This window comes from Gallus gallus, chromosome 15, assembly GCF_016699485.2.
Source record: "Gallus gallus isolate bGalGal1 chromosome 15, bGalGal1.mat.broiler.GRCg7b, whole genome shotgun sequence".
NCBI lineage: Eukaryota > Metazoa > Chordata > Aves > Galliformes > Phasianidae > Gallus > Gallus gallus.
The window spans coordinates 11,287,652-11,306,635 of NC_052546.1; the positions used below are offsets into that span (position 1 = coordinate 11,287,652).

The following is an 18,984-nucleotide window of genomic DNA, read 5'->3' on the forward strand; positions in this document are numbered from 1 at the left end:
AGAATATTTTCTTACCGATGCCACCAGCAGCCCACCACTCTACCTTTTGAATGTGCCTGTGTTTGCAAACAAACACCTGGCACGGAGCCGCTCCTGGCGCAGCCATGGTTTGGGGCAATATTGCACTAATGAGACATCTGTGCCTGGAGCAGCGTTACGCTCCCCTGTGAGCAGCACCGAGCTCTCACGCCCTTTGCTTTTCACCCATTCCCTCTGCCAGTGATTGAGTGTGAGCTTCAGAGAGGCCATCTTAGGCAGGGGCATCACTGCCTCGTGCCTGGGGCTGAGCCTTCTGACAGGGGCCCTTGGGGGGGTTGTGACCCTTTTGGTTTTATTTCACCCCCCTCCCAGCTGCTTGCCTCGTGTATTTTGTGTTTTGTGTTTCTGTAGTGAGTCTGTACGAAAGGCTCAGGAAATCTGCCAGATTGCCCAAATCAGTGCCTGAAAACAACTATATATAGTAACTGATAAGTCACATGAGCTCAGCACGCATAGATTAGCATTTACCTTTCCCGAGTAACGAGGGTATTGTCTGATACTTGTTGATACCATCAGTTTTGACTAAAGAAAGACAACCCTGATAGAAAGGGACCGGTTCTGACAGAGTACAAATGAGAGTGAAAAGCCCTTGCTCTGCTCCCGCTGCTCTGATTGTATCTGTGTATTAAGTGAAATCTATAGACGTGATCCGATCTCTTGTGCGTATCCAAAAATAAACACATTGTGTCCCGAGGAGAGAAGGAGCTGTAAGCCACTGTCTGTGACTGGAGCTGGATGAAAGCACGTTTGCTTCCATCTGCTTCTCCCACAGGAGCCCCGCTGGGTTGTGTGATGCCAGAGCCCAAGCCCTGCATGGCAGCTGCAATGTGAGGTAAACCAGCACCCACCCGCAGCACCCGGAGCTCTGGATATGGCTATGGGAACCAGCAACATGCTGTATAGATATATAGCTGCAAAGCCCATATGCTATCGGTATGTTGATCCATATGCAGAGCGTGGAAGCCTGCAAGTGCTGCATGTGTGTAGATAAAACTGGAGGTATTTATGCTAATACAACTCTTTCTATAGCCCCTCTTTTACATGACAATTCCGATATGCTTTATGAGATCCCACAGTACCCTTCTAGGGCAGGCTTGTCTTAATCCCATTTTGCAGACTTTCGGGCTTATGCTTTCAGACATGCTGAAAGCACACAGCCCGTCCTTGCCGTTAGAGTCATAAAATCTGGCTGTTTTCTGAGCAGAACTCACCCTTCATCCCCCAGTCCACCAAGCTGTGGCTCCGCTGAGGGTGCTGGTCCCATTGGGGTGCTTCAGCCAAAAGCAGCACAGGGCTGTCCCATGAGGTAGGGGAGATGAGCATTGGGGCAGCACCCACATCACAAAGCTGGAAGCTGTGAAGTCTACATCTCCCCACCCAAATTGTGCCCGGATTAGAACCAGAGCCCTCCGCGGGACAGGGATGGGTCCCAGGAGAGCACTGCTGCTGCTGTCGGTGCTATGGCAACACGTGCTGATGGAAAACCCGAGGGATGGCGCAACCAGGAGCTCAGAGCCTGATATTTTCCAGAGGTTTGTAAATAGTGGCACAAAGCACTCTTGGTGCAAGGTGGTGACAATGAGGTGAATTCCCACTCAGTGTCCTGGAGGGGTGACCAACCCCACTGGAGCACTGAGCAGGGAGCTTCACTCCCAGCAATGGTCCCATTGATGCCACTGATGGCTCAGGAGTTGTTGCAGCCCAAGCCAACCTGCTGTGATTTCAGATTCTCTTTTTCTTTTATTCCAAATGGAGCCACGACTCCTTTCTCGTGCTGGGATTGGGTTTCAGCACCATCCATCACGCGACATTTTCTCATTTATTTCCTATCTACCTATTTTGTCATTTAGGACAAAGCGTTGTTGTGTTAACACGGCTCTCATTTGTCACATCGGAGTCGCTGGTGTAACTCCAGTCCTCTCGGCAAATTGATCGCGGCGAAATTTATGCTTTGCAGATGGGCCGAGCCCTAATAGGAACATCAGTTTGCGACGGGGTTAGTGGCGGAACTGACGGTTTTATCTAAACTCTGTTTCAGTGCACACCGCAGGCGCCAAGAAAATATTGTAGGAAACAGTAAAATAGAAACGGCAGCCGTGCTACAGAAATATGTTCAGCCTTGAACTCCAAATTAAAACAAAAGCGGGTTTATGTCGGCCAAAAAAAAAAAAAAAAAGTAAAAAAAGAAGGGATTTTGTTAACAGAGTTGTCTTGGCAACATTGGAACCGATCACCTTGCAGCCTGCCCAGTGTGGGAGCACCAGGTAGGGCAGGGTGCAGGTAAATCACAGCAAGGGTGTTGGTAGGTCATGGTGATGATTTGATGGCACTGAGGTGGTCGGGACATGGAGCACATGAGATGCACAGACTGGACCAGGCTTCCTTTGGCCATTTAATTCCCTGTAGAGGGATGATTTGGGTGAACACCAGAGGCAGTGGTTGTGTAAATATGCAGGTCAAGGGGATTTGGGGCTGCCCAAAGGCTGGGAGCTTCAGCTCAGATATATGGTGATGAGCAAATGCATAAAAATTTGCCTTCCCTAAAGCAAAGCCCTGCAGCTGGGTGCTGCCATGGGGTTGTTGTATGAGTGGCAAAACAATTCCATTATTCATTTCACACCCAGTGTGAATTAGGTTTGTCAGGGAGGTGCAGCAAATGTGGTGTCCCAGGTCCCAGCAGAAGGGATGGGATGGAGGACAGGGGTGTGGAGCTCGGCAGTGGCTGTGTGTGGACATCAGTAGGGCTGGAGAGAGGTGGATGGATGGAGGCATCCCAGCATGGAAGGGCTGTGCATACAGGTACGATGTGGTCTGAGCACGCAGAAGGGCTGGCATGAGCGAGCTGTCTGCCAGTGAATCACTTTAATGCTCCATTTTCAGATGCACAAACACGCCGGTTTACAGTAACTGTGCATATGTTGCATCCCATTGCTCCTCATCAGAGTCACTGACGCTCCACGGGTTGTAAAAATTAAACGGGCATAAATCCATCAGCCCTGGGGTTCTGCGTTGAGCGGCATAAATCCCACGAAAACTAATTAAATAAGACAATGGTGTCCATTTAAAGCTGGCACGTAGAAATGTGAGCCATTACCACAGTGATGATTTGTGAGAGACAAGGCTTGAAATCGCATTGCAAGAGCAGGGGCATGCAGGGTGCCCACGCCAGAGGCTCTGGGTCTACACCGGCTCTGCCCAGCCCATGGGTTGTGGCTGTGAAGGGCAATGGACCGTGCTTAGGGCAGGAGATTTATTTCCCCTCTGCTTTGCTTTTTAAATCAAATCACCAATTAAGGCATGTGCTGGAGTTTGTTGCTTGGAATGTCATAGGGTGGTTTGGAATGTTTTTCCCTGTTGGCTTGCATAAGACTTTTGAGGCCCTGGAGCGTGTCCAGTGAAGGGCAGTGGAGCTGTGCAGGGTCTGGAGCACATGTCTTACGGGGAGCAGATGAGGGAGCTGGGATGGCTCAGTCTGGAGAAGAGGAGGCTCAGAGGAGACCTTATTGCTCTCTACAACTCCTGAAAGGAGGCTGTAGTGGGGTGGAGGTCAGTACGCTCCCAGGCAGCAGCAATAGAATGAGAGAGAATGGCCTTAAGCTGTGCCAGAGGAGGGTCAGGTTGGGTGTTAGTAATAATTTCTTCTCCAGAAGAGTGGTGATGCAGTGGCTCAGGCTGCCCAGGCAGTGGTGGGATCCACCATCCCTGTGGGTGTTTAAGGAACATGGAGATGTGTCACTGAGAGACGTTGTCAGCGGGCACAGCAGAGTTGGGCTGGAGGTGGACTTGGGGAACCGAGAGGTCTTTTCCTACCTTAATGATTCTATGATTTCCATGATTTGTTCCTTATGTGAGTGCCCTTGAAGCTACACCATATCCCTATACCTGCCATAGGGGTACATGTGCTGCACCCATTCTTGCAATGGTTAATGCCCACAAAATGAGGTACAGCCGCACAGGTGGATGTTGAGACTGGAGGGAGTTAATGCTTTGGTAACACTGTGATGAGGTGCTGAAAGCTTGCAGCTCTGCAGGGCTTGCTGCCTTCTGGGAACTCAAGTTGACTTTCTCGGGTTTGTGCTTCAGAAGGGGAGGTAAACTGAGGTAGAGTTGGGCTGCCCAGCTGGGGATGTGTGATGCACCGGGGGCACACTGCACCAGCTGAAATACAATTCTGTGCAAGTAGAGCTCAGTGACACCACTCACTGAGCTGATTTGAAGGACCGAGACGGCAGCTCTGAACGCCCGACCTGACACACCTGCTGCTGCTGCCGGCTGCATAAATCAGGCTGCTAATGGTGCTTGGAGGCAGTGCTGAGCCCGGCAACCCACACCGCCGGCACAGCACCTCCCTGAGACATCTCATGGAGTAGATGCTCTGGGGGTCATCTAAATCATGCCCCATGGTGGAAATGCGGCACTGAGCACAGAGGGCAGCACGTGCTGGGGCCATGGGGTTTTCTCCTTGCAGAAGGGGCAGTGAATGCAGTGCTGGGCTCATTGTGAGCACATTGCATGGGGTCCATATGCATTGTTGTAGCGGTGACTAATGCAGAGCAAAACCGGGGCTGACCCCGTGGCAGGGAGGCTGACGGCCCTGCATTGAGTGCTGCTCACACAGCTCTCAGAGCCGTTTGTTCCTACATCGTGTTGGAAATGTGTCCTGCATGACTCAGACTTGCCCAGGACCTGGGGATGTGATGACCTCCTCAGCGCTGAAGATGTAGGGCTGGGGATGTGGAGGTGGGATGGAGAAGGAAGGACTTGGTCCTTTGGGCACAGCTGCTGATAATGAAGGTGCAGACATCGCCATTGTGGTGCCTCTGGGGGGTCAGGAGGATTCTGCCACGTCAGTGCATTCAGTTTGCAGACATAATGCCTTCCATTTCCTTCCCAAAATTCAGGTTTAACAAGAAACACCATTTGCATCTCAGCTGGCTGCTAAACGCCACAGCACAGCTCCGGAGAGAAACATCTCCAGGGCACCTCAGAAATGACAGAGGAACACAGAGCGGGTTTGGGAGCTGCTGTTAGCAGTGTGAGCACACAGCCCCATCAGCAGCCAATGACCCATGGGCACTGCGCAGTCGTGCTCAGATGCACAGGGCCTTCAGGAGCTGGGGTTGGCTTGCCACCAGCACAGGCAGCTTGTGGGCATCTGTCGGGCTTGGGGGAGCCCCGCTATGTACCCCAGTGCTATAGAGTATGGGGAGAGGAGGAGCTGAGCTGTGATCCCACCAGGCAGGTTTAAAAGCACCTGTCAGTGCAAATAGATCAGTGAGAGCCTGGGTAAGAGGAGACGACTGTCCTTTCCTACCACGTCACTTGGCTACTGGCTGCTGCTCTCCCTCTTGATGCACTGAAACGGGCTCAGTGGGAAGGTGCCTGTGGGCCAGATTGTGCCCTGGGCAGGGGTGTGTGGATCCCACCCCTCCGACACATCTCATGCATCGGGTTGGAGATGCTCAGCAAAACATAGGCGGATCTCCAGCAGAACCCTGTGGAGCTCCACGCTGCTCTGCTTTGCACGGCGTGTTCAGGCATTTCTGCTCTTGGAGAAGGGGGGGGCAGGGTGTGAGCAGGGCTGTCCTGCAGTCCTTCCAGCTCTCTGCTCTGCCTTTCCATCCCCTGCTGAGCAGAGGGTGAGGATCACTCTGCAGGAGAGTAAGCAAAAGCAAACATAGGGCCATGAGAGACTGCAGCCCGGTGGCTGGTATCTGCAGGGCTGGGCTGCTCCATGTAGGTGTCTGTGGCACTTTCTATCTAATCACCCCATGTCACTTCTTCCTCTCTCTTTCTTGTTTTCTCCCCTAGATAAAGCAGCTGTTGGCCCGCTCACAGCCTGAGTAGCTCGTGGGATGCTCTGTGGGACTGAGCGTTGAACCGCTGCCTGATGCTCGCTGAACGATGCCCCCGCTGCCCTTCACCCTGCTAACACCTGCTGCAAGGATGCTGCAGACGGAGCCCCAGGGTATGCTGCAGTGAGACGAGGTGCTCGCAGCCCCATTGTGCACCGGTTCTCAGCATCCAGCTCCCAGCCCACAGGTGGCTGCCATGGAGGAGAACGCCTTCAGTGTGCAGCAGCTGCAGCCCAACGTCATCTCGGTGAGGCTGTTCAAGCGCAAGGTGGGGGGCCTGGGCTTCCTGGTGAAGGAGCGCGTCAGCAAGCCGCCCGTCATCGTCTCCGACCTGATCCGGGGAGGGGCTGCTGAGCAGAGCGGCCTCGTGCAGGCTGGGGACATCATTTTAGCTGTCAATGGGCGGCCCTTGGTGGACACCAGCTACGAGAGCGCGCTGGAGATCCTGAGGAGCATCGCCTCCGAGACCTACGTGGTGCTCATCCTGCGTGGCCCTGAGGGCTTCACCACTCACCTGGAGACCACCTTTGCAGGCGACGGAACACCCAAAACCATCCGCGTCACCCGGCCCCTCTGCCCTGCACCCAGAGCTGTTGAGTTGTCCAACCCCAGCCTTCACAGCCAGGAGTTGCCGGCAGCCATGGGTTCTCTCTGGACAAAGGAGACGGGGCGGGACGTGGAGCCTGTGGTCCATGTCAACGGGTTGGTCACCGGCCCCAAAGGGCAGGATAGCAACAAGGGGAAGGACAGTGCCTGCAGCCATCTCTGCCTCAACGGTGGAGTGGAAGACAACGAGCTTCTCAAGGAGATTGAGCCTGTCCTGGACCTCCTGAAGAGCAGCAGTAAGGATGGTGGTGGAGATGTGCCCTGCAAGGTAGAGACAAGGGATATAGAAGTCCAGGTGGACTGGTAGGTCCCTGCATACATTTTTTTTATACCTTGGGTGCAATGTGTTGGTTTTTGGTGGTGGAGGTGCTGGTGGATGGCTCTCCCGAAATCATCGTGCAACGCAGTGGGATGGGGATGGGATGCAGGAAAAAGGGGAAGCTGTTGTGAGGGGAAGATGAAAAGGATGGAAAATTTGGAGCAGGTGGCAGAAGAAAGGGAGATGCAGGAGATGGGGAGGCTTAGGAAATAAATAGCGCGTTGTGCTGATTTGATGGGTGATGTAAAGACCCAAGTCCCCGGGCACGTCAGAGTGCTCCAAGAGCATTTTTTTATTGGGACAGCTGTGGTGTAGCAGCAAAGCCCTGTGAGAGGCATGGAACAGCCCCAGCACCCAGCCCTGTCCCCACGTCCCCAACCCAGCAGCCGTATCTCCACCAAGGAAATTCTGCTCTTGTTGAGAGAAATAAAAAATGTGTATTTTTTTTCTTTGAGGAATCTCTTCTACTCTTGCAGAGATTAAACTCTAAGCACTCTAAATTCACTGAAATTGAAGGACCTCAAACCAACAAAAATATTAACAAAGTGGGTACTTCACCAAAGCTCAACTCCTTCGCTTTCCAATACTCTTTAAAAATCTATATAAGTGGCTTGGAGTTGAAAATCCACTTTTCAATCGAAATTAGCTTTCAATCTTCCGCCTGATAAGGAGTTGCAGCCCTGCTCCTGCGGCAGGATGGAAGAAGCAGGCTGGGGGGATGTGCTCGGGGGGGTTTGCTGGGAGCTGTGCTGCAGGGAAAGGGCACTCCGCACCCACCGTTGCAGATGGATCCCCTCCTCTGCTCAGTCTCAGAGCTTGGCATTGGGAAAGGCTTCTGCAGGGAGAGTTTTCTTGGTCTGGAGATGTGCAGAAAGGTCAGGCACTGATGGGGAACAGAAAGATGTGTTGGTCGATGCCAAAGAAATGCCCAAAACTAAGCGAGCCTTGATGGATTGATGGTACTGCAGGCTGGGGCTTCTCCAGGATGGGGGGACTGAGCGAAGCTGACATTAATCAAAACAGCAATAGGGCTCTAACTAATTATCAGGAGGGTGCAAACCCTTGCCCAAGGTTGAGCACCAGACCCGCAGCCTGGACCTGTTGGCCATCAGTCCAGGTCTCAAGCCCCACCCTGCTCCATCTCCATCTTTGCCTGGTGCTGACCTTCACTGCTTGCAGCGTTTGTCAGAGCCGCTTGGGCTGCAGAGCTCTGACAGCTTTCCCAGGGCATGGAGGGACAGCACAGGGCTGAGGTTATCCGTGAGCAGCAGAATGTTTCCTGCTCAAAGTGGGCTTTGCTGAAAGCAATGCGGATTGCACCTGATGCTGTGGGATCTCAGCCTTGCTTCTTGCAAGAAAGATGGGAAGTTTGCATAGCAAAACCAAAATCATTTCACCCCCAACCCCTGCAGCCAGGGTCTGTGCCCCTGCAGTGACACATCCTTAGCTTCTTGCCCATTTTGAGGTGCCCCATGGACATGGTGCATGCTCGTGGGATGAGCCGTGGCCAAGGCCAAATGTCCGCTCCGTGGCTGGAGCTGTCTGCCATGAGGTCAGTCATAAATCAGCGTGGAAGTGGGGAGCAAGGTATGATGAGAGCTGGCATTTCTGCTACGAGGCTAACCGTGGGCTAGAAAATAAAAATAGAGTTTGATTCACTCCCTGCCAGCGAACCTAGGTCTGTTTTTCCTGTGAGCTCTGGAGAGACTGTCATGTCCCATCTTTCCTCCCTCTCCACCCCGCCGAGTTGCCGTGATTTATTTTTCTGCTCAGGTCAGCTCCCTAACACAAGTGGCACGATGGAAATGGTAGTGTGGGGGGCCTGGGAGGGAGTAGAGTGCTGGGAGCAGGGATTCTGTTTACAAAGGGTTTCATGCTCCATCCTGCATTGGAATAAACCCCGTAATTTTGCAGTTCTCTACGAGAAAATTCTCTTCCTCCCACCTCCCTCGCTGCCGCCAAAATCTCTTTGTGTTGCTCAAAACATTTCATTTGCATTTCTGATGTCTTCATTATTCTGCACTTGGACACAAAACTTTAAAACCTCTGAAATGAAAGGTTCCCTGGAACTATCATGTGATTGCATTCTGTGACACAGTGAAGCTCAGAGCCTTGGCATTGAGCAGCCCTCCTCTTCCTCCCCTTGCTCCTGTGGAAACCCTTCCTCCTCACCATGCTGACTGCCTTGGGCTCACCCAGGGGTGCTCTTGGTACCTTGCATGTGGCTGCAGATAAGGCACTGAGGCTGAGCTCCTCTGGGTGCCCTTTGAGCGTGGCTGGAAGAGGACAAGAACAGCTGTGGGTCATGTCTGACATTGGCTTGAATGGGACATCGCAATCTCTTCCCAGGCCTTTATCTGCCAGCACCTGTTCAACCCCATTTAACATTCTCCTATGGCGTAGCACAGCCTCTCTGAAGCTCTGCCCCACTCATCCCAGTTCCTGCACTGGGTACAGCCCAGACATGCCTTGACCCTGAGAACTGCTCTTGTAATGAGTGGGGCTGTGGTCCTTTCCTTTGTGTGAGTGACTGTCCCACATGGGCCCCAAACTCTTGGCACCTCAGCTTGGATGGAGCCATGCCTCAATAGCATCCCAACCCCAAGTGCACAGTCATTCCCGTCCCCATCACCTCACCCAAATTGGCCCCTGGGGATGGCAGCAGCCGGTTGTGCCTCTCATCTCTGCCTGGGAAATCAGAGAACTTGCTGCCAAGCAAATTCAAAGGAGCCGAGTGACAAACTTCTTTTTTTTTTCTCATATATTTATATTTTTTTCCTTCCTTTTTGGAAAAGCTTTGGAGATGTTTCTCAAAGGGCTGTTCTCAGCAACTTCCTTTCTGCTTCATCACTCCAAGCACTGCAACATCATCAAATTAGTCAAAAGAAAACAGTGGTGCCTCTCATTTTCCCAAACAGCCAGATGCTCCTTCCGAGGTGAGACAGCAATCTGCATGGCTGGGGGAGGATAGGATTCCTCTGCCTTTTTTTAAGCAGTCATTTTACTTTCAGAACCACAGAAAAACCCGAGGTCCCTTCCCAAAATCCTGCTCTGATCCAAGCATGAAAGTTCTGAGTGCGTTGGAAGTGCTGCCTTGTGGCTGGCACAGGTCTCCAGGCCAGAAGCATTCTGCGTGGGCAGCTCATCCTGGGGATGGGGCCAAGGGAGGAAAGCAATGGGTTCGAGAGACCCTGCTGCTGCCTACACACAGGGCAGCTTCAAGGAACGGGCAGGAAATATCTGTAAAATGAAGCTATTGATTTTTGTTTTATTTTTTTCCCCCCATCTGGGTTAGGACTGGAGCAAGGCTCTGAATGGGCTTTTCTCTCCTCTCTTTTCTCTCTGAAAGAGCCGGATACTTGTGGGCAATCCAACAAGATCTGCTCTTGCTCAGTCGGGGCAGAGATGCTTTGTTGTGGGGGCAGCCCCCTCCCAGACTCAGCACTGGCTTCAGCTGATGGTTTAGCTGCAGCTTCTGCAATGGGTCCCACCCTGCTGTGAGTACAGGCGAAGGAGCAGCATGCAACCTGGTGCTGTCCCAGGTGCAAATGTGTAAAGGACATAGAGCTCTGAGTGTCCAACCCCAATGCCCGCATGGATCTCGCTGTGAGACGGTGCCTCTCATATTTTTTCTCAATCAAATCCATGTTGCTTCTGTCTACTCCCTCTTCCCAGGAGCAGTGATGCAGTGGCACAGCTGCTCAGGAGGTGATGGGGTCACCATCCCTGGAGGTGTTCAGTATGGAGAAGTAGCATGGAAGGACACAGTCAGTGGGCACGGTGTGGTTGGGATGGGGTTGGTCTTGGGGATCTTAGACACCTTTTCCAATCTTAATCATTCCATGATTCTAATGCACAGAGTAGCCAACTATGATGATGACTTAATTTGAGCATCCGGCTGTTCTCCGTGCCATTGGTACAGGTACTGGCCTGTGCCTGGAGAAGGATGTGGAGGCTCATCAGCTACAAAGGGTGGTTTGTGCACGCCTGTTGTTTGTTATGCTCACAGGTTCTGTGTCAATCAACCTTCATGCTCTCTGGTGTCTTGGGGCTCAGGGCAAGGGGGCAGGAATGTGCAGCTGTGGAAACAGGTATTCACAGAATCACATAATCATAGAATTGTTTGAGTTAGAAGGGACCTTTAAATGCTATCTAGTCCAACCCCCCTGCAATGAACACAGACACCGACAGCTGATCAGGTGCTCACAGCCCCATCTAGCCTGACCTTGGCTGTCTGCAGGGATGAGGTATCCATCACCTCCCTATATTCTCCAGGAGGTTTAACAGCTGGGCTTGTATTGCAGGGGAGAGCCAGATTTGATGGGATTTCATGATGTTGTCCTGCTGCTGGGAATCCCCTAGATAGAGGGGATGTGTCCAGTGACCCTGATGGGGTGGTAGAGCGCAGACTGTGTGGTTTGTGCTGGTTCCGCAGCATCAAGAATGGCCAATGACCTGCTCTAGGTTGGCATCCAGTCTGGGAAAGCAGTGACGCCAGTCCTGATGCAAAGCCTACAGCAAATTTCTTCCATTCTCACCACTTTTTGTGGTGGTGGGGGGCACAAATTTGGGTACAAACTGCCCCGATGAAACTTGTACCCTTCTCATGCACAGCACTGGCCATGCTCACCCTAAAGCAGCCAATGTCTGGAAGACGTCCAGGAGCCTAGTGTGATATCTTGGCAGCTGAATGTTATGCTGCAAAGGCAGAAAAATTGCTGAAAAGTTAGAGTGCAGGGAGATAGCCTTTAAGTGTTTTGCTTAAGCTTCACCCAAGCTGAGGGCGAAGGAGGTCATGAGACTGGATTTGTTTGTGCGTATGTGTCTCCTCGAGATGGTGTTGAGAGCACCGTGCTGGTGTGAATCATGTCCTGAGCACCACGTCCTGCTTTGGTCGGTGCCAGAGCCTGCTGTCGTTAATGGGAAGGCTCGTTATTGACTTTAGAGACATCTGGAAGCTTTTTAAGGACTGACAGTGGGAACAGCACAATTGCCAGTGCTCACAGTGAGCTGGGCTGTTGAGGAAGGGCAAAGCAGCACCACACTGTGCTGGACCCATCCATGGCCACGTGAGGCACAACCTATGGAGCTGAGAAGCTCCTCCCCAAGCATGGCATGACTGGGGCTGTCGGTGCCTTCATGGATGCTGCAGACCACATGCTCAGGGTCTCACATCTCCCAAACTCTGTTTGTTTTTCTCCTTTGTGTAGGTTCATATAGTGGTGGTTTTCCATCTGCTGGTTGGATGGCATTTAGCAGCTTCATGAACGCCCCGCAGACGCTCCCCAGACAAAGCACGTATGCAGACATGGTGCAGCGAGAGCTCCATCAGTCGTGTTGTGCAGACAGGAGCAGCAGCACTGGGGACGTCCCCGTCCCTAGACTTACAGATGTATGCTGTGTAGGCGTGCTGCCTGTTTGTTTGCACAGATCCACCCAGGTGCAGCCGCTCGCACCCGCCAGCGTTTGCAGCATCCGTAAAGGTCAGGAAGAGGAGAGAGCGCTGCCTCTCCCTCCTGGGAGAACTGACTTTTCCTTGGATTTTTTCCTTTCCTCCACCCATCAGCACCAACCACTGTCTGCAAACACATCTGATTTTACTGCAAGGCTTTGTGTAGCTAGAAATGTGCACGACTCTCCTTCCCCAAACTCCCTGCTTGCTCTCTTGCTTTCTTTCGGGTAGTCTCTCACATAACCCCATTGGGGCTGGTGTGGGCACACTGCAGGGCACCAAGAAGGGTGCAAGTCTTCTGCAGTTGTGCTTTGGTTGCCCTTGCAGAGGTGATTCATCTTCTTGGCCAAGGCAGAGCGTTCCTTTCCCTCCCTCAGCACAACTTGTGAGTTTTTGCTCCTGTACGAGGTTGCTCCATCAGAACCTGGAGCAACCACAGCCCCGGCACTGCTGCCCATCCCCAGCCTGCTCACCCCACTGGTTTTAACCCTCCAGTTTCAGGGAAGGGGAGAACAAGCTGCAGAAAGCCTTCCCAGCTCAGATGGAGAACGACCACGCCTTTGGTGACCTGTGGGGGAAGAGCAATGTGCCCGTGGTCCTCAACAACCCCTACTCTGAAGCAGAGCAGGTAAGCACCTGCCTCTTGTGCTGCTTTGGGTGGGGAGGGGTGGTGGAGCAGGGACTCTTCTGGTGGGCTCTCAACACATGGATGGCCTTAAGGGACTTTTTGGGTTGTCCTGAGGATCCTTGGTTCTGACAGCTGACAGTGCACAGAGCCCATGTGGTCCAGCAGCCAAATTCCCCATTGCTTGGGCAGGGGAAGGGTGCCCCTCATCCACAGAGCCAAGGTGCAATGGGAGCACAGCTGGGACATGTCTCCCAAACCTCCTTTGGGACCACTGTCCCTTTTGGTGGCAAAAAGCTGAGCCTCGTTGTTAAGGTCATTCTGATTTATATGACAGCAATTCAACACAGCAGTTCAGATAACATGCTGTACCGCACCTTTTCATCTCCTGATACTGCACGGACATAAATTCTCAGGCTTCCTTGCCAGAAATGGATTAACTCCCACTTGTAGCAAAGCCAGAGAGAGGCAGAATTACCCCAGGGACAACGCGACATGCGTGAGCATGGCACAGCCTGCGTGGTCAAGTGCATGTCCCACTGGGATTAGCCAGGCGTGGGTCATGACATGAGGACCAATCCAGGGATCATGTGTTCTTGCCCAGCCTCTCCCTGTCAGCATGACATTGTGTTCTCCAAGGGAGGGGAACAAAGTGATTTCGTAGTCACATGGAGATTTCTGAGAAAATCAGCATTCCCTCAGCTCAGGAACGCCCTCAGCAGATTCTTCTGTCTGGTGCCTCTTCCCAGCTCCAACAAGCTGCCATGCAGCACTCATAGGATTATACCATAGAACCAGAGAACATCCTGAGCTGGAAGGGACCCACAAGGATTACTGAATCCAGCTCCTGGCCCTAAACGCAACAACCCAAACCCAACCCTATGGCTGAGAGTGGTGTCCCAGTGCTCCCTGAGCTCTGGCAGCTCAGGACCGTGACCCCTGCCCTGGGGAGCTGTGCCATGCCCACTACCCCCTGGTGCAGAACCTCTCCCTAACACTCAACCCACTCCCCACTGCCACTCTATGTGCTGCCCCGCTGTCCTATGGATGGATGGATGGATGTCCCTGGGAGCCCTGCTGTCCCCCACGCTCAGTGTGCAGGTCTCAATGCCAGCTCCCAGGCACAGGTCACTGCTGTGCTCCCTTTCTGGAAACCACCACCACTCTGCCTCCTTCGTTAAGCTCCATGCATGGATGTGTCTGTTACTATAAGCACTTTATAACCTTCTGTGTTCAGAGCTTAATTCCTCTCCATGTTCAGGCTGCCAAAATCCCCAGACTTAAGCTGCTGTTAAACTCTTTATTTTCCTTCCCGCTCAATGTGCAGTGCTCTCTTTTGATCCCTCTCATCCCAGTACCGTCCTGGAGGCATGGCTTATTCTCGCTGCCAGGAGAAGGGGTGGTGGGAATGTTGCTGAACTTCTCACATCAAGCCAAACCCCAGTCACTTCTAAAAGCTTTAAGGCAGGATTTGGTGGAGCTCCTTGGCCAGGTGGGCAGTGCTCACTGATGCTCGTAATAAGGTGCTGAAAGGCAGTTGGGCATCCATCCCTTCCCTGGGTCTGAACTTTGGGTTTTCTTGCAAAACCACAGCATGTTATGCGCTTGTTTCCCAGGAGCCCTAAGCCCTAGGGAGATGCACTGACTCCAGCAGGCATGCTGTGCTGTAGCTGTGCAGATCGATTTATTGGAGCCCCAAGGTGGCACAGAGAAAGCATACACAGGCTGCAAAGGAAGGGACTTGCACCAGCTCCGTGCCTGTGAGGATGATCTACAGCTCCATAACAACAAAAAACACATTTTCAGCCAGTGGGGCTCATGCAGGCTAGGAGGAAATGCCCCAGCCCTGCTACCCTCAGGCAGCACCCAGTGTGTTCCTCCAGTCCATAAGAGCTGCAGACAGCCTGTGAGCTGTACTCCCCTGTCAGTGCCCGTGATGCCCATGGAAGGTGCTGCATAATGTATGCTGCGATGTGCACCTCGCCCATCCTGAGTCACCGATATCACAGCTGCCTAATTAAAGCATGACAGCATCACACACAGCCTCTCTGGCAGAAGCTGGGGTAATATTAGGCTCCAGCAACGCCGTGCAGGGAAGGCATACACACAAAGTCCTTATCTGGGCCTTCTGGGTGCTGCTCACTCTTCACTGCTCTGTGCCGTGGTTGGAGGTGTGGTACCCCCACTTCTTGGGGCTTCAGCACGCCCTTGGACTGTGGCCCACTTTCAAGGATGTGGGCCCACAAGCAAGGATGCAAACCTTGCAGGTGTCTGCAGGGAAAAGACAACAACAGAAGGGAGCAGTTTTGAGAGAGATTTAAGGCAGAATGGAATAAATTAGAGTAGAGTGGAATAGGGAACAGTGGAGTAGAGTGGAATGGAATGGAGTGGAAGGGAATGGAATGGAATAGAATAGAATATCTATTAGGCAGCCAATATCCACCAGCTTGGACTGTGTGCTTTCTTGCTCCAAGGATAGGCTCAGTCTTAACACCTGGCTTCATGGTGTGCTTTTGGGTACAACAGTACTGTATTCATCCTTCCAGCCCCCGCTGCTTTCCCCCTGGGTCTGCTCATCAGCAGAGCAGCTTGTTCTGAAATAAGAGATTCCTGCACTGTGCACTGGCTGTTCTTATCCTGGTCCTTTGGGGACCAGGGCTGTAACACTGGATTTACTGCTGCTGCTCCATGAGCCGTGATCGTGGCAAGAGCCCAGAGCTATGCTTCATTACAGACCCACCAACAAGGAGTGAAAATCTGAAGGCAGTGCCACCTCTACACTTAAAACAAGCAATCCTGTGTGGATGGATTAGAAAGAGACACAAACAGCAGAGTTCACAGAAGAAGGTTACATCAAAACCCAGACCACAGACCTGTTCTGCAGGGATGCAAGCCTTCAAGTGGTTGCAATGCAACCCAAGCAGGTTTTGGCCCTCCTGTGGGCTCAGGTTTCCCCTTGAAACCTCCAGTAGCAGTCATTGAAGCATGCTTGAATTTGATTCCCAAAAGAAGTGCCTCTATTTCCAAGAACCACTATAGATCTCCCTGCCATGGTACCCCAGCAGACACGGACTGCTCTTCAAGTTTTCAAGTTCCTGGGGGAGCAGAGCTCACATCACAAGTACTGCACATGAGACCAGAAAGCATGCACAAACACAAGCACTTGCAAGCAGAAGGTGCAGCCAGACCTCACTGCTGTCCAAGCCCTTTCCTCATGTTGGCATGTAACTCAGGATGTGCCGTGTGAGTGCACGCTGATGCAGAGCACTGAGGTGAGCTGGAGATCCAGAGCTGACACTGAAGTAATCCGACCATGCATAATTCAGCAGCCCTCCCACTTGCATAATGTATCCATCCTTATTCCTGCGTTCTTCCTGTGTTGATATCAAAGCAGATATGTCTCTGGCTTGCTCAGAGGCTGTTAGCTCTGTCTCAGAGGGCGCATATCAGTGAGGCTGAGCTTGGCACGTGCAGAACCTGAGCAGGTGATGCTCCTTAAAAAGATACATCTCGTACACTTCAGAGAGGTATGTCCTCCACTGGGAAACTTGAACATAGTGTTCATCTCAGTCACTTCTGCTTTTTAACTCTCCTCCTACAGGTCTGGCTCTCTGGTGAGCAGAGATGAATTCTCAGTTGCATTCAGCTAGTAGCTCCATTGCAGGTTCTCAAATGCTTCCAAGCATTTGGATCATACACCTTTTCTCACTGCACCATCACCAAGATTTAAGCACAGGCATCCACTGACAAGAGGCGCTGCTTGTTGTCGTGGCTTTTCCCTGTATCCCACTGATGAACATTAACCTTGTGCTTGGTCTTCTCCATTGCCCAGCCGGCACCATCAGGGCGGCAGTCCCCGACAAAGAGCACAGCGAATGGCAGTCCTTCCAAATGCCCGCGGTTTGTCAAAATCAAGAACTGGGAGACGGGCTCTGTGCTCCATGACACTCTGCATCTCAAGACAGCAATGGTGAGTAGGGTTGGTGGCACTGCCCAAAAGTTTTCTGAACATAGCTGAGTGGATCACAGTGCTCCTAAGATGGTTTTTTGCTTGGGAATACAGAGCTGGATGTAACCATGCTTGCCTTCTTTTGTCCTGCCAGACCACCGCATGCACTGAGCAGATCTGCATGGGCTCTGTGATGACCCCGAGCCAGCACGTCCGCAAGTCAGAAGAAACCAGGACAAAAGAGGAAGTGCTCCTCCTGGCTAAGGACTTCATTGACCAGTACTACTCCTCCATTAAGAGGTAAGTGCTGGCCAGAAGAGGGGCTGCTCATGCTGACCTTTCACACTTGCAAGTCAACACAAAGACCGTGATGCAGCTGCTTCTTCATGGAGTTGCATTCACAGCACTTGCTGTGCACTTCCACGCAAAGGACTGACCTCTTCCATTTGCATCCAGCCACCTGTTATCTGAAGGCAAACAAGTGTGAACATACATGCTCCCAAGAGGAGAGCAGCGGGACTCTCTGCCCTCCGTCCAGGCTGGTTAATGCCATCTCCTCTACTCCCTGCCCACACAGATCTGGCTCCAAGGCGCACATGGAGAGGCTGGAGGAGGTGACCAAGGAGATTGAAGCTACTGACACCTACCAGCTGCGGGACACAGAGCTGATCTATGGTGCAAAGCATGCCTGGAGGAACGCAGCCCGCTGTGTGGGCAGGATTCAGTGGTCCAAACTGCAGGTGAGCACCACGGCAACACAGCCTGCAAGGGATATACTGGGGTTTTGGAGAGGCGACTGGAAGCTGGCACTCCGGAAAAGTGCACCTGTGGTGCAGAGATGCTATGGCAGGAGATATTTAGCTCCATGCCATTTAGACTAGCTGGAAACTAGAGTAGGATCTGAATGAGTGATCTTGGGTGGAATCTGGTGGCGGGGAGCTGGTGGGCTCCTTTGAAACCCAAAGCACAGATCAGATGTTGTTGAGCAATTCTCAGCAACAGCTCAGTCTTCAGCTGGCTCTTTTAGCATTTCTGAACCTTGGGGAGCCATTTCTGTATGATGTTGGCTTCAAGCCTACTGCCGAGCCTCTGTTCTGTTTTCCTCACCCCTTCAGTGTCCCTCAGACCTCTCAATTTCAGCCTTGAGCCATGATCTACAAGAAAGAACAGAAACCAAATCTGCAAGAGGATGAGCTGGGTTGAGAGCACTGCACTGAGGAAGCTTTTGCCTGAGCAGGAGATGAATCTCCTCTCCAAAGCAGGAGCATCTGAATCAGATGTCCACCTGTCATAAAGGCAGGGAATACATAATTATGGAGCTCTAGCTACCTAACATATCAAAGTGGCCTCCAGGGTCTTCCCTGTGCTGTGTTCCTTCTGCCTGACTCTGCCCTAGGAGCTCAGCATGCATCCTGTAGCACCACCACTATTGCTTGCACTCTTTCAGGTGTTTGATGCTCGAGACTGCACCACAGCCCATGGGATGTTCAATTACATCTGCAATCACATCAAATACGCCACCAACAAAGGGAACCTCAGGTAAGCCACCACTGGGTCACCATCATTTCTACGTTGGGATGTGTGCCAGCTGCTGTACAGCTGGACAGCTACAGCCAGCACCTGCTCAGGGGAGCAGGAGTGTGAGCTGGTGTTGGCGAACTCATGGTGCTCCCCATGCTGTACTGTGCAATTTCCTTGGTGCTCACAAGCGCTGCCTCTTCCTTGCAGATCTGCCATCACCATCTTCCCACAACGGACAGACAGCAAGCACGACTTCCGCATCTGGAACGCACAGCTCATCCGCTACGCTGGCTACAAGCAGCCTGATGGCACCATCCTGGGGGACCCTGCCAACGTGGAGCTGACTGAGGTACCAATGCCATGGGGCATCACGGGGCTGCTGGGGACACACAGTGACTCTGGCCATTCCAGGAAGGTTCTGGGTCTGCAGTGTGCATCAGAGCCCCTGCAGTGCTGGGTTTGTCCACCCCTAGATATTTTTCCAGGAATAAAAATGTTCCCATGAATGGGTTGGTTGTGATAGGCAAGCACATGGCATAGCTCACTTGGATGGAGATCAATGCTCGATCCCAAGGGTTGAGTCCCTGCTCACAGCAACCAAAAGGCAGATGGCCTGCA

General features: G+C 52.3%; 1 protein-coding gene across 3 annotated transcripts in view; it reads left to right on the top strand.

The window, feature by feature from the left end:
• The window catches only part of NOS1 (nitric oxide synthase 1), a 58,099-nt gene that overhangs the window by 16,286 nt on the left and 22,829 nt on the right, over nt 1–18,984 (top strand). For all 3 annotated transcript variants that reach the window (XM_015294873.4, XM_040648234.2, XM_004934480.5), the window contains exons 2-8: nt 5,851–6,803; nt 12,767–12,899; nt 16,729–16,866; nt 17,000–17,145; nt 17,423–17,585; nt 18,293–18,384; nt 18,574–18,715. In XM_015294873.4, coding sequence (XP_015150359.3) covers nt 6,091–6,803; nt 12,767–12,899; nt 16,729–16,866; nt 17,000–17,145; nt 17,423–17,585; nt 18,293–18,384; nt 18,574–18,715 — 1,527 coding nt within the window. In that variant the 5' untranslated portion in view covers nt 5,851–6,090. The remainder of the gene's footprint in view (nt 1–5,850; nt 6,804–12,766; nt 12,900–16,728; nt 16,867–16,999; nt 17,146–17,422; nt 17,586–18,292; nt 18,385–18,573; nt 18,716–18,984) is intronic.